The sequence below is a fragment of the Zingiber officinale genome, chromosome 4B (genome assembly GCF_018446385.1).
Source record: "Zingiber officinale cultivar Zhangliang chromosome 4B, Zo_v1.1, whole genome shotgun sequence".
In the NCBI taxonomy this organism is placed as follows: Eukaryota; Viridiplantae; Streptophyta; class Magnoliopsida; order Zingiberales; family Zingiberaceae; genus Zingiber; species Zingiber officinale.
Genome location: NC_055993.1, coordinates 115,870,610 through 115,884,087, shown reverse-complemented (window position 1 = coordinate 115,884,087; position 13,478 = coordinate 115,870,610). Strand labels below are relative to the sequence as shown.

Sequence of the window (13,478 nt, the reverse complement as noted above, 5' to 3'; positions counted from 1 at the left end):
AATTGGATGTCTTGAAATGGTTTTATTTTAGTATTGATATTTAATTCAATGTTTAAAATTTCAAGGTGTGTCAGAGTTTCAATTTCTTACCGAATGATATTGTTTCGATATTATATTGTGGCGTGTCGATATGGTTTTGATGCTTAATATATATATATATATATATATATATATATAGAAATCTTGCACTACTTATCATTCTGATAAATTATTGAATATCGATAGCATTCGACACAGACTAAGATTCAAAATCTCGAGTCATACAAGAGTTTCTATTTAATTAAAGCTATATTATTTCGATACCATGCCATTGTTTTGACACATAGTTTTCATAGTGAATCAGACAGGAAAGAAGAAAGAAGATAAAGAAGAAAAGAACACAACTATATACCTAAAGTTGACATCTGTGCCCCATGTAGAATGCTTCATGTAGAATGATACATTTTTGACATTGTGTTGTACAAACACAAGATAAAAAAAATAGTAAACATGTTCAATTCATCTTGATAACATGTGTGCTAGCATGCCAAGGGGTGTCAAATGTTGGCATGATACAAAACTCATCAACATGATCGACACGAGACAGGATGTGCCTAGTAGTTCTGAGTTTCAATAATTTATTAGAATGATATGTTTTGGCCGTGCATGGTATGAGGTTCAGATCATGCTTCAAGGATAAATTTAGGTTTCTCTTAATAAACAAGTCATTTGTACAACTAGTCTCCAATATTTAGAAGAAAGTTACTTCAAGTTTTTTCTTTAAATAATTGCATTTTTTTTGTGGAAACAAAATAGTCCTTCAATAGTAGAATTTATAATTTGTATATGTTGAACTTGATGTATTGATATTGCAACCATGGGAAGGACATCCGCCAATGTTGCCTTGTTGATTTGCAGAGCACTTGTTGATCATAGTCTTGGGAAGAACCTTCCTGACATTTATATACATAGCTTTGAGTGTCTACCTGGTAGGGGTCTTTTTGCAACACTAACTGGGATCAAGGTGTGCAATCTATGCCATTTTTGGATTTTTTTTTTTTACATATTTTTGGATCTTCATTGAAATAGTGGACTGCAAAGTTTGTTTATAACTTGTGATCTACTTCAGCACGTACTTTGAAATATAATAGTTTGCCAAGTAACATCTATCCTCAAGAAACATTTTCGATATTATTGTGGCGTCCACAACCTCAAGCATGACTGATCATGAAGCACACAACAATGTCTAATCATCTAAAGATGCTTTGAATAATAGTGTGTATCAAAAATAACTGTAAAATGATGGATTCAACATTAGGTTTAGATGCTTGTTATGTTGCAGCTATGGTGAATGGTGATTTATGTTTGCTAGACTAGTTGGCTATGTATGCCAAGTCTAATAATCATTTCATATGGTAGTGGTCCATCTACCTACCTATCAGTGTTTATTTATATATACTTTCCTATGAGGAAACTAATCCTTCTTTCTCTTATTCATCCTATTGGTTCAATTTTGTATCCAAACAAGTGAAACCTTAAGGGTAATTTATATAAAGACACCTTTTTTATTAACAAGTTACTCACCAAAGAGATGATTAGTTTTTCTGCTGAGGGGTCACTAGGACTCTGCATAAATGTGGATTTCTTTTCGTGTTTTATTTTTTTCATTGATGTTGAGGATTGGAGAGAAATAATATTATTTAATCTTAAGAGAGGTCAGTGCCCGTCTTATATAGTCTAGTAATCCATAAATAATAATAAAATATCACATACTAGACAATTATTACTTTCTTATTGTTTTATTCAATTACTCTTTTAAGCTAGAGCATAAATATTAGGTATGTTAAAAACTCATACTAGAAAAGGAGATCAGTGATTTGATAAAAAAATAGCAGTTACAAAAGTTGGTAAACATAGCAAAGATCTCTTTAATCTTTACATCTATAATGTTACAATCATCTTCAATACACTCTCTTTACTGATTATTCATGTAAGAATGTATCAATAGCAATTAGCTTTATTATTAATATAGATGACCATAGGATCAATGTTCCGAGTCTAAACTCCTTCAAAAATATATGTATCCACATCATGTGACAGATTTTATGGGCCATAGTTCTATACTCAACAGACATGATATTCATTTCGTACTTCTCTATGTTTCCATTGGTATAAGTTGTACATAATTCTCCTGATGAAGTATTAAAATTGTAGGAAGACCAAAATTGGTATTGTGCTTGCATGGGTAGTCTACAAAAATGTCATGCATGCTGATATAATATCAATTATACACGATGAGATATGCCCTGTTCTTGTACATTATGAGCCACAAAACAGATACATAGCCGAGAAGAAGAAATTGTTATTAATCTGAGAGAAGGTTAAGAGGAGAAGGCACCTGTGGGATATTGGAGATAAATTCAAGTCTATGAATAGAGAGGATTGAGAGGCAACTAGATTCTAACAAGAGGACAAGAGTGTGACAATGTTATGCTTGTTGTGGACATGATGGATTTAAGCCGGGGATGGGGAAGGGGAGGTAGGTGTGGGTTAGGTGAGGATAGTGTTTAATTGAACGTTACAACAAAAGCAAAAAGTCTTATCTCACTAGGTAGAGTCAGCTATATGAATCCTCCTATGCGATTGGGTTCTATCCCTTATTATATTGTCAATTATATTTAAATAAATTATCCTATTTTATCATTGCTAACCAAGTCTTCTTTGATATTTCTCTTCCTTGTTAATATGCATATTTGTCTTATTTTTACATCGCCTAACTAGAACATTTTTTTTGTCGTCAAGTACATGTCTGCATCATCTTGAATGCATCTCACGGAGTTTTCCATGGACATTCTTTGTCTTTCTCTATAATGTTCTCATTTTATCCTGTTCATTCTCGTACATCTGCACATCCATTTTAACATCTTTATCTCTTTTGTTCGTGTGCTCAAATCATATCCCGATATTTAGCTCTATGTGACATAGCATTTAATCGTCATTTTGTTGAACTTCCCTTTAAATTTAAAGGTACTTTATGATCACAAAGAACATCTAATGCTCTTCTCCATCACATCCATTTTAACATCTTCATCTCTTCTGCTCGTGTACTCGAATTATATCCCAATATTTAGCTCCATGTAACATAGCATTTAATCGTCATTTTGTTAAACTCCCCTTTAAATTTAAAGGTACTTTATGATCACAAAGAACATCTAATGCTCTTCTCCATTTCAACCATTTTGCTTGTATTTTATATAAAGACATCTCTCTAGCCCCTTCCATTCCTTTGTAAAAACGATTATAAATATTTAAAACTCTCAGTTACAGTTAACTCATCTCTTATTTTAACAATTGTCTTACTTAACTAATATTGTTAACCTTAAATTTTGTATAACTTTTTTCTATCTTGGATGTGTCTAAGTTCATCAATGATAAGTGTGGAAAGATAGGGATTTAGAGTTCATCCTTAATGTAATCATATTTTATAAGAAATGTTTCGGTTAATCCACTTAAATTCTTCACTCATATCATTACATTCTCATATATATTCTTAATTATTTCAATATACGTTACATTAATATCTTTCTTTTATAGAATTTTTCACATAATTTCTCTTAGAACTCTGTTATAAGATTTTTCTATGTCGACGAATACTATGTGTAATTTTTTTTTTCTATACTTTTTACTTAGTTATATGAGATGTATAACTTATATTGTCAATCTTTGAGGCATGAATCTAAATTGATTTTTGGTCACTGTGGTATCCTTTTTTAGACTTTTTTCTATCACTCTTTCCTATAGTCATGGTATGACTTATAAGCTTAATTCCCCTATAATTCATCCAATTTTGTATGTCTCTTTTGTATTTATATATAGAACTAAAGAATTATCACATTTTTTTTCATTTTCAATAGCAGGTTGAATGACTTCGTAAGTTATTTAATACCTTGCTTCTCTATGAACCTCCATATTTCTATTGGAATATCATCTTATCTAACTATTTTTTCATTTTGCATCCCATTTAAAACCAGTACTACTTTTGAAGTTTGCATTATAAAAATTTAAATTTCTATATTCCTCTAACCTACTTAAATTACCTAAGTTAAGTTGGTCAAACCTTCATCAAAAAGTGGATGCAAATACCACTTCCATTGCTCTTTTATTTCCTCATCATTCACTAATACCCTATTGAATTCATTTTAAATGCATCTTATTTGGGTATAATCTATTTTTTTCGTCTCTCTCTTTGGCTATTTATAGATGCCCTTTCCCCTTCTTTTGTATTCAACTATCGATATAAGTCTATGAAAGCTTCATTCTTTGCTTCACTAATTGCTTTCTTAGTTGTTTCTTGACTACTACATACTTTTTGAAGTTTTCTCATTCGTACAAGTGTATAATAACTTATAGACTATTCATTTTTTACTTCACTTTTTCTGTACTTTTCCACCACCAAGATGTTAGTTTGTGGTGCATGTCCTTTTGACTTACTAATTACGATTTTGGCCATTATTTGCAAATTTAATATCATCTTATCTTGTGTTGTTATAGAATTGTCATGTATTTCTTCTAATACTTGTGCTTTTGTCCTCTCCTTAAATATACTTTGCTGCCTTTAACTTCCACTACTTGATTCTAAAAGTCGTGTACATTTTCCTAGTATTATACTTGAGGTGCATATCAAACACTACTTATCTATATTTGGTAGTTATGTTTTTTCTAGGGATCTTTTAATTTTTACAAGTCTTTCTATCCTTCTTCATCTTAAGAAAGTCAATTTGAGACTTAGTGTTCTTAGTCAAGTGTTTTTTCTTTTTCTTTTTCTAGAAAAATATAATAGTTATTATAAGTGCCTATGCTATCGCAAAATCTAATATAATTTTTTCTTCATTTCTTATTCTAAAACCATAACCCACATGCACCCTATCATATTCCTCATTTCTTACTTTTACATGCTCATTTAGATCTCATCTTGTTAAAATCATGGAATGAAATTTCGTGCCATGCCAAACAGAGCAAAATGTCATTCTGCACGCTACCCAACATCGGTATTGGCACCGCCACCCACCGTGAGGTCACGATGGCCACAATGAAGTCCCCTCGGATGGGTCTAGTGGCTAGCGCATGAGGTGTTGCCACAATGAGGTATGGGGTTCGAATCTCGGCAAAGCCAAGGTAAATACCTCCCTTATGTGCTAGTCACTATTCCAAAGGCTAGTAGCCGCCCGTGATTTACCTCCTTCGTGTTGGCCTTGGGACGGATTGGCGGGAGCGCTGGGGGCGAGCGTGTTCGCCTTTTGCCACAACGATGGCCACAATGAAATTATTTTTATTTTTTAATTTTTAGGTTAAATTTTATTTTTTTAACAGCTAATTTCTCTCCCTTATTAAGTTTTCTTGCTCCTGACATTTTTTCTTTCTTTTATTCATTAACTTTTTTCTTTCCTACTAATTTTTTTCTTATTCATTATTTTTTTCCTTCCCTACAAAAATAAAAATTAAGATAAGAAAATCTGTTAAAGATGGTTAATTTTTTTTCTTACCTCTTTATAAGATAAATAGAGAAAAAAAAAACCCTTTAATCTTAAAATGATTATCCTTTATCACAAGATAGAAAATAGAGTATTAAGAAAGATATATATATATATATATATAACTTTAGAAAATATTCTACTAATAATAAACTAAATTATTCTATATATAAATTTATTTAATATAATCTAAATTGACTTTTACTTAATAAACATTATAAATTTCACGAGATAATATCAAAACTTAAATTTAATATTATATTTCAAATATAACTCAATAATAAGCATCTATAACAATCCAATATTAATAAAAATATTTTTAATTAATATATTGTGTATTTAAAAAGTACTAAAACCATATCAGCACGACACGATATGGTATCAAAATCGTATTATTCTAGTCATAAATCCAAACTATGGCATGACTCAAAATTTTAAACCTCAATTAAAATCATTTTATTTGACGGAATTTTTTATGCTACCTCATCTACATCTTTCCAAAACTTATATTTGATGCCTTCATCTTAGCCTACTTATGGTGCATATAGTTACATTGATAGTTTCTTTTGTCTATCTTGAGTGTTTTAATCCTCTCTTCCTTCCCCACTAGCTTTTGCATCCTTTAATAAACTATCTACCACAATACTTGCTCTAATTCTTTTTTTACTCATATACGTGTACCATAATTTAAAACTTGAGTTCTCTATCTTGTTCTTTCTCTCCTACCAATTTTATCTCTTATAAATATAAAATATTAAATTTTCTTTTAATTATCATATCTACCATCTTAATTGCTTTACAAGTAAGCGTTCCTATATTCTGTGCTCCTATTATCATATCTACCATCTCAATTGCTTTACAATTGATATTACTATAATGTTTGTTTTTACCCAACCTATCATATGAAAACTCTTGCCTATTTAATACTAGGGTTTTAAATCTCATACTAGTGAAACAATCGAAGCGTATCATTCTGGTGAATTACTAAAACTCAATACTATTAACACTAAGATTCAAAATCTAGAGTTGTCACAATTTAGGTGCATAACTAGAAAAATATTATTCGAGTATTGTGCCAACGCTCCAATGCATGGTGCTAGCGATAGATTAAGTTTGAAGGCAATGTTGTAAATGACGATAAGCAGTGACGGAGCGGTTAATGATTGGCCGCCTAGGTGGTTATTTTTTTTTTACTATTTACATAATATTATAAATAGTCATTATTCTTTATGATATTTATGTATAAATAAGATTCATACAATACAATTTATATAATGTAAAAATAAATATATAAATGCAACTAATAAGATAATTAATAAAAATTCATCACCGTATGAATTCTATAAAATTAATATTATTATTTTTACCAAAAGCCTAATTCAACATGATAACAAGCCAACAGGACTAGACTAAACATAATTAATCATCTACACATGCACCATTAATTACATTCATAATCCTCTCATCATCGGACTTAAAATCGATATCTTCTTTATTCTTCTCTTCTAATGTATCTAAATCTTCATCAAGTTCTCTAATGGAGATGTTCCTTGCGCTCCTCCATGGTTGTAACACTTCATCCGCTTCTGAGGCCCCCTCCACCATTCTCTAAGTATTTCCCAAACCTGGCTTGATCTCATCTTCATCACCTCGTGACAATCAATAGGCCTAAGGCGCTTTGACTTCTTTTTAGAAGAATCTCTATCCACTTGATCATCATCATCTTTGCATCAACACCTATATTCACGTTCATCTTCTTTTCTTTTAGTTCTTCTACCCTTTTTCGCATCTTATTCTGGCTATTTTCAAGATAAGCTATGCTTTAGGACATGCTTCAACTTGTCTTTCAATTCCCACAATATAATTTTTCATCGGTTAAACTTCTCCCTTAATAAGCCTTTTACACAATTTATATGTGTTCCAATCTCTTTTTTCTTTGTAATACAACACTTCATAATCCCAAATAATATTATTAGACTTTCTTTTCAATTACATGTCCGGTTGTTTCTCATTTTCCGCTATTTACCTTCAATAATTAAATAAAAGATTAGGACAAAAACTTACTAGAAACATGATTTAAAATTTTGAGCCAAATTTCAGTATTTTTTAAATATAAAATATATTAATTAAAAATAACAAATTTAATCTAAATATTTAAAAATAAAAAAATTAAATTATATATATATAATTAATAAGCTGACCCCACCTTGTGGGATAAGGCTCGATTGTTGTTATATACATATTAAATCAATATGATAGTTTTATTGGGTTTTAATTAAGTCTATTTAAATTATCTTAATTATAGTTAAAAGTTGATTAAAATTATTACCCTAAAGATTTTTAATTAAACCCTAACTTAAAAACCTAAACCTAACTCTTGCCCTCACCTTTGTTAGGCACATGTGACGAGTCCGACGCATCGGCAATGCGTTGATGACGTGTCTGAACCCGTCGCGAGGTTCGAGCGACACTTTCGGGCTCGTCGTCAAGCTCGAGCGACGCTTTCAGGCTATCGTCGGGCTTGGGCGACACTTTCGAGCCTGTTGTCGGGCTTGGGCGATACTTTTGGGCGTGTTGTCGGGCTTGGGTGACACTTTCGCGCCTGTTGTCGGGCTGGGTTGTGTTTTCGAGCCCTCGTCAGGCTTGGGTGACGCATCCGGGCTCACGTGACGTGTCTGAACTCATCGTCGCCCAAGCGACACATCCGGATGCGTCACGGTGGCGAACGACTACGACTGACTAAAAATATATGAAAAAAACCTAACCTGGTGGCGACGGTCGTTTAGGCGGGGCGGCGGCGGTTCTAAGAGAAAGAGGTGAGTTGTGGATGACTTAGGTTGTGTAGTTATTGATGTTTTGAAAGAGAGTAGGGATTCTTAAATTTTGCTATCCCACCGCCTTGGCATCCGCTACTTCTCCTGCCTCGGCCACCTTGAGCGTTGCCTCGGCCACCTCAAGCGCAGCCTCGCCCGCCTCGAGCGCCGCCTCACTCACACCCTTGCTCGCCCACTATCTCGCTCCGCCTAGAGCACGGCCTAAGACAAAGGCAATGCGGTTGATGCCCACCTCCCGCCTCAGCTGCCATTTAGAACACTAGTTGAAGGAGAAAGGAAATGAAGCAAACAAATAAAACATCGTATATACCGAGTGGTACCGAGTTTGGATAATTTAGAATGATATATTTTGACTGTTTCGCCCGACATGGTACAAAATTTAAAATCATTCTTAGCACGGACAATGTCTCCTTTTCGTGCTTCATCTCCTTTTATTCAAGTCCATTACTGACTAACATCATACATCGAAACTTTGACACGATACTAAAACAATATATTTCTAGTATAAAAAATTCATCACAGCTTGAGATTTTGAATATTTTTTAACACAACACTCAAGTTATTATAGAGTTGTGCCGGTTCTTGCTTAGACATTGTGGTCAGACCTTGCAATACATTTCTTTCGGGAAATAATCTAATATTAGCATAATAATTTGATGAATCTATTCATAGAACATTCACTTGTGTTTGACGCTGGCTAGCAACCTAACACAACGCTCATCCTTTTTCACACGTGTTGAGATCGGCATTGGCAATTTTCATAAAAGTTGATGATAATTAATTTATGGTTATACAGGTAAATTGATAATTATTAATTATTATTAGTTATTAATTAACATTTGATAAGTTATAATAATCTATAATTATAGAAATAAATGCAATGATTTTTGTTTTAATTTTACAAGCTTTCTAATTTGAATTTGTTATTCTTTTATTTATTTGCACCCTATTTGTACACGTAAACAAAACTTTAAAAAGTGGATAAGTAGCTAAACGACTAACTTTTGTTTGATTTGAGTCAACTAAAATGATCTTCATTCGACTGTAACTAAAACAAGGAAATCTTATTGCCAAGGACTAGTTGTCAATCAAATAAAAACCTTTCAAATCTGTTTTTCTTATTTGTGGCCAGGGCACTTGTAGTGGATTCAACGCTTCAATCTACTTAGAATGTCTCTAGTTGACTGAATTTGCTCGAGTATCCGAACTAAACTTGAGATCCAGTTAAAACATTAGCCACAACCCAGAAAACCTATTCCTTGGTCCAGTAAACCACTAGGTAGGCTCTACCCATCAAAACAACCCAAGATTATAGTCCTTCGTAATCTCTCACTATACATCTTTTATATTGCTGATGCTTGTTTCCTTTGAGTCCATCTGTAGACCTTCAAGTCATTGAACTAACTATGCACTTAATCACGTGAGTATTGCTCCACAAGCAACCTGCCATTCCTAGTCAATGTTCACCTCTTAGACTTCCAATCACTTTGCCAAGCTCTTGGTCAATCTTAACCTCTCAATCATCAACCTCAACCTCTTGGACTTCCTATCAAGCTATGCAACATGCACATCTTGACACATCAAAAATACAATATGAACCTAATTTAAATTCTTTATCAACCACATCAAAATAACTTAGTCAAAATTGACTACTTGAGGCATGATTGCACCGATACTCTACTGGAACAAAGATGAAACTATACTAAGCTACATACATAGTGGGAGATGGATGTCTAGGGAAGCTACAAAGAGAGTAGCATGTGTCTTTAACATGCATAAATAATCTACATAAAGATTATTTATGTGTCCTCTAGAATTCCCTCAACCTCCTTGACAGCTCTTTTTCTTATCTACTTGAGTGACTCCCTTGGCCTTGTTAGTGTTGTCGAGAATCTGACATCTCAAAGAATCTACATTGATTAGAAAAATGAGTTACTACTATCACAGCCCAAAATGCAATTTGGCCCCAATAAAGATTGAGATTGCGCGTTCAGATTGGGTTGAGAACATTGTTACTTGTGAAATGAGGATAAAAATTGCAGCTGGGAGTGGGCCAAAATTGAAGTGGGCCTTAGGTTAAGGAAGGGTTTATGACAAAGAAGTTGGCCGAAGTCTGAATAAACCTTTGGTGGAGGTGGACTGGATCTGGACCTTCAGTAGAGGACCTTTGGTGGAGGCTGATTCAGTAGTTGTCACGGACCAAAGAAGGGGAGGCCAATGTGAAATTGAAAATTAAGATTTGACAGTAAATTTGGAGGGGGATGAGATCAGCAAACATAGGGGCCTTGTTTGTTACTGGAAATCATGACCTTAGCTTAGCTGTTAAAGTCCTTTATGAGTCTCTCTGGCTTGACCCTACTATGTCAAGCAATGCCCTCCTGTCCGCTACCACAATCTACAATGGTGATTCTACAATGAAATTTGCTGTCGAGAAGAGAAGACAATTGCTAGTTTGAGGAATGACGTCATGCTCTAGTGAACAAATAAAAATGAGGTTTTCCATGGCTTGGATTATGAAAAATAATACAGTGACAACCATAGAAAGACAGTTGCACAATGGGCTTCAACGCTGAAATGTGAAGGACATCTGTTTCAATTAAAAAGGAATTTGCGACTTGGGGTGAGGCTAATGAACTTTTAACATAAACTTTACAATTCACATGATTCAGGATTTAAAATTTCACCAAGCTGATTCGGAATATGAACCTCAATTGTACAATCATGTATAGATGACCTAACTAAAATGGCTTTTAAACAACATGACTATAGCTTATCATCATTGAAGCTTTGAATTTAGCAAGAAGGCAAATCAAGGGAACACTAAAACCTTGGATTTCAACGAATTGCTATTAGAACATTATTTAAGTCTCCTTCTTCTTACTCACTTCTTGTCGTTCTTGCTATATCTTTCTTTGCATTTGTCTTCCCCTTAATTTTTGGCTTATCTTCTTTCATTTCCCACCTTGTTTGATGGCAACCAAACACAAGCTTACTTTGTCTGGCACATATAGTATGTGAGTCGTAACCTTGTATTAGAATTGAGGTCACCTTAAAATTGTGTTGCTTGAATGTCAATTGGGCAAGTTTTCTCTAAGACTAAATATCTGTATTTGGCTATTGCATCCGTTTTGGTCGTAATTTGATTTTCTAGATGAACTAGTATATTGTTGTAGTCAGCTCGAGTGCAAAGGCAAAGTATAAATATATGGCCCTAGCTATATTCTGAGCTTATCTAGGTTAAATAACCTATGAAATGACCAAGTTAGGATACTCTAAGCAATGAACCTATTTTGTGACAAGGTGCCATGCACGTGGCCTTCAATTGAGTGTTTCATGAGAGAAGAATACACAATTGTTGCATCGACTCTAATGAGACTGGATGGATCAGTAAAGTCAGATTGGCAGGTGACAATCTGGTCGAGTTGGAAGAGTCGATCGAGCTGAACAGGCCATACAAGTCAGCCATCCTAGTCAGGCAAGGTGGATTTGGCTAGTTTGGCAGAGATGGATAAGCCAAGCGAAAAGGCTTGACAAGCTATGTTGATTGATCAAGTAGGAAAAGCAAATCTTGATAAGTATGGCAAGCTGAATGTGCCAAGCATGTAGATCTGGTCAGACACACAAATCAAGTCAGGATCTGTCAAGATGGTAGGTTAGTTCCACAGAGTGGTCTGATTAGGCTGGGTGGGTTTCATTCTCTGGTCAATTGGCTAGTTTGACAAGTGATGTTGAATGGGCCGATGAAGCTGAACTAGCCTTGGTTGTCAAACAAGCTGGGTTGGCCGCCTAACATCAAGGTGAGTCCATGGTCAAGTTGAGCAGTAGTGGGTGAGCAATCTGCTCATTCTTGATGGGCTAGATGAAAAAAAAACGGTCTAGAAGGGTTGATTAGGCTAATCAAGTTGTGGTTAGGATAGGTTACTTGGGTTAGATGGGTCTAACGGTTTGGAAGAGTTGGTCATGTGAGGTAGTCCCAATACGTAATTCAAACTAGATTGGGCTACTTAGGTCAAATGCTCAGATGAGCAAGTTGGGTTCAATGGGTGGGGCAAGCTGGACGAACATGTTGGAAGGATTGCAAAGGTTGTGCATACAAGTCAGTCATTCATTTTCTCATCCCATTATTTTTTCATTTGTTGGTATGAACAAGTGGGAGGATAAATTAAGCAATATCCATCCGCTCATGCTAGCCTAATTCATCTTTTCATTTTCTCATCACTTTAAGGAAATAAAATCTTATTGTGTTTCCTATGAGGAAGGAAAACATGAAGGAGATAAAGTGACAAAAAAACTTTTTCCAGTTGCACATTCCCTCTTTTTCCTTTTGGAAGTAAAATTGAAGGGGTGGAAAAGGTTGGAAAATCTTTCTCTAATTTTCGCTGTATTGCTTCTCTCTAATTTGGATAGAAAACTAACTTTCACTCAAATGGAGCTCAAATCTGACTTAAATTTTTTAAAAAAAGATTTTCAATTTTTTTTATCTTTTGGCAAATAAAATTTTAAAATTTTCCCCTTTCTCTTTCTTTGTGTGGAAACACTCAGATGGAAAATAAAAATAGCTGAAGGCTCTTTGCTGTTATGAACAAGTAGACCAATTTTTATACAATGTCCTTTGATATATTCATTAATTACCCATTTATTTGTTAATCATTGTTGCATTCCTCAAACAATGACATGTTTTTTTGAATAATACGATACATTGTGGTAGAGTTTTGATGAAATGATCCATTTCATATGTCATATTGGATCTAACATCTGATCTTCGCTATTCTTGCTTTTGATCGTAGTCAGGAACTCGACAAGATCTTTCAAAAGCATCACTTGGCTCTATTGAATACATTTCCTCTCTATACAAGTCCACAGATAGATCTAGAAAAATAAAAGAAGCTGTAGAAGGATCTTCTTATAGAAATGATTTCGTCCAAGCTGCCCTTTCTGTTAATGAGAAGGTAATTAAACCATGCAATTCTGTGGTCACTTCAAAACTCAGGCTATGAAACTGAGGGACAATAGGTAGTTTTTTCTTCTATGGTTTCCCCATGCTTGCAAATTGACATAATCTGTTCCAGTGCTACAATTTACAAACTTTAAGTGCTGATTACATATGTTTGTCTTTTAAATTATATATATTTTT

The 13,478-nt window shown here is 33.9% G+C and overlaps 1 protein-coding gene across 2 annotated transcripts in view; it reads left to right on the top strand.

Annotated features, from left to right (window-relative positions):
• Window positions 1-13,478, top strand: part of LOC121976131 (probable cadmium/zinc-transporting ATPase HMA1, chloroplastic) — a 62,078-nt gene that overhangs the window by 32,290 nt on the left and 16,310 nt on the right. Inside the window, exons 8-9 of one of the 2 annotated variants that reach the window (XM_042528137.1) lie at window positions 898-1,003; window positions 13,132-13,293. In XM_042528137.1, coding sequence (XP_042384071.1) covers window positions 898-1,003; window positions 13,132-13,293 — 268 coding nt within the window. The remainder of the gene's footprint in view (window positions 1-897; window positions 1,004-13,131; window positions 13,294-13,478) is intronic. The other variant, XM_042528138.1, reaches the window with a different exon arrangement.